The 1,896-nt window shown below is 34.6% G+C and overlaps 1 protein-coding gene across 1 annotated transcript; it reads left to right on the top strand.

Annotated features, from left to right (window-relative positions):
- The first annotated feature begins 438 nt into the window (after window positions 1-438).
- her3 (hairy-related 3) lies at window positions 439-1,467 on the top strand. The gene is given in 5 exon segments (XM_056463553.1): window positions 439-507; window positions 591-686; window positions 794-875; window positions 1,002-1,229; window positions 1,232-1,467. Coding segments are annotated over 5 exon segments (696 nt in total). The 5' UTR covers window positions 439-453.
- Window positions 1,468-1,896: the final 429 nt, after the last annotated feature.

Raw genomic sequence — 1,896 nt, 5'->3', positions numbered from 1 at the left:
AAACATTATTAGCGTTATTTATTTTATTTCAAGTTCTGAAAATATCTAGTTTATAATCTAAAGCATAAAAAATAAGCAGATTGGTGATGCACGCCAATAGCTACACTCAAGTGTTAGTTACAAAACAAATTTTGAGTAGTCTACTTTTATGTATTCATTTTCATAACGATTATAAGAGTTTATAAAGTTTGTAAAAGGTAGCAGGACCATTATTACCTTTAAGCTTTTTTTGAGAACAAAAACAAAGACAAGAAAGCAACCTGAAGCTGATTGGATGTCCAGCAGAAAGTAAATGGATGCTCTTTTTTTGAGCACCAATGTGAGCAGTGCATTGACATGCTAATAAGTCTTCCTTTAAATAGGAAAGTACTAGGGTGAATTCCTTCACTCAACGCAAGGAAGTCTGATAGTTCTTATTCATCTGGATTTTTTAACACTGAGCGTCTGAGGACAATGGCTGCAGCATCCGACAGTGCGGCGACGGCAAAACCCCAAAACGTTAAAAAGGTGATTATTGGTTATTTATTAGTTTGTTTGTTTTCAACATATGCTTATTGTATTTGACTTAAATAGATGATTTTGTCTTTCAGGTTTCAAAACCACTGATGGAGAAAAAAAGAAGGGCGCGTATAAATAAATGTTTGAATCAGTTAAAGAGCCTTCTAGAAAGCGTCTGTTCTAACAATGTGAGAAATGTTGATGGATTTTATAAGTGATTTTGATATCAAAACATACAAATTCTAACAAGATTTTTTTTTATCTCAAAATCTAACTGGTGTGTTTTTATGTTCAGATTCGCAAGCGAAAACTGGAAAAGGCTGACATTTTGGAGCTCACTGTGAAACATCTGAGGCATCTGCAAAATACGGAAAGAGGTTCGTGATTGTTTCACATTTTCATTATATTATAAATGATTATTCATTATTAGCAAACATAATTTGGAAGAAATTACCAGGAAAAACAATAACTAAATATTAAATAATCAATTTCTCTACATGCAGGACTGCCCAAAGTTTGTGAATCTGCTGAATATCACGCTGGCTACAGAGGTTGTCTCACCACTGTAAGTCATTTTCTTCGAGCGTCGGACACAGACAGAGATTCTCGCTCCATCATGCTGACAAATCTTACGAGCGGTCTTAACCACATCAGAGTTCCTGACTTCAGTACCGTGGAGAGCGATCCCGCACAGATCTTTACACCATCAGGTACACTTCGTCGACCACACAAATTCCCATTAGAACAGACGCCCCTTGTTCAAGCTTTCAGCAAACTTCAGAGAGAAAAGTGTGCTTAATGCCCAAGAGGACTGAGATGGGTGATAGCGACAGAATGTCATTCGACGCAGAAGTTGGAACTCTTGGGAGCCTGGAATCCAAAAAGATCGAAACCACACTCTTCAGACGTAAAAATTCAAAGGTCATTGAGTGCTGCTTCTTCAAACAGAATTATTGGAGGCCTTGGTAGGCCAATGACCGCCCTTGATCTCATTGTTTAAACACTTAGATGAATAAAGTACCTCTATTTTTTGCTTCTCATGCACTGTATGTAGATTTTTAACATTTTTTGATGAATGATGACAAATGTATATTTTATTAATAAAAGTTTTCAACATTACATGCTTATTTGTGAACAATATATATTGTGTAAAATGTTGTGCAAATGTGCATGCCAGCCAAGAGCATTTAAAGTACATTTAAATGTATTTTAAGATAAAATACCAAATTACCTAAATTTTAAGTAAATCAAAATACACCATACAATACAAATACTGTATTTTTGTCTTTTGAAAATACTACAAATACTTATATTTCTTCGCACATTCTTCTATCAATAGGCTTATCGGATCAATCCCTTAATTATTAAACTGATTTAGTGACGTAAACAATGATTGAT

Source organism: Danio aesculapii, chromosome 8, assembly GCF_903798145.1.
Source record: "Danio aesculapii chromosome 8, fDanAes4.1, whole genome shotgun sequence".
Classification (NCBI taxonomy): Eukaryota; Metazoa; Chordata; class Actinopteri; order Cypriniformes; family Danionidae; genus Danio; species Danio aesculapii.
Note: the sequence above shows the minus strand (reverse complement) of the source record. Positions and strands in the feature narration are given on the sequence as shown.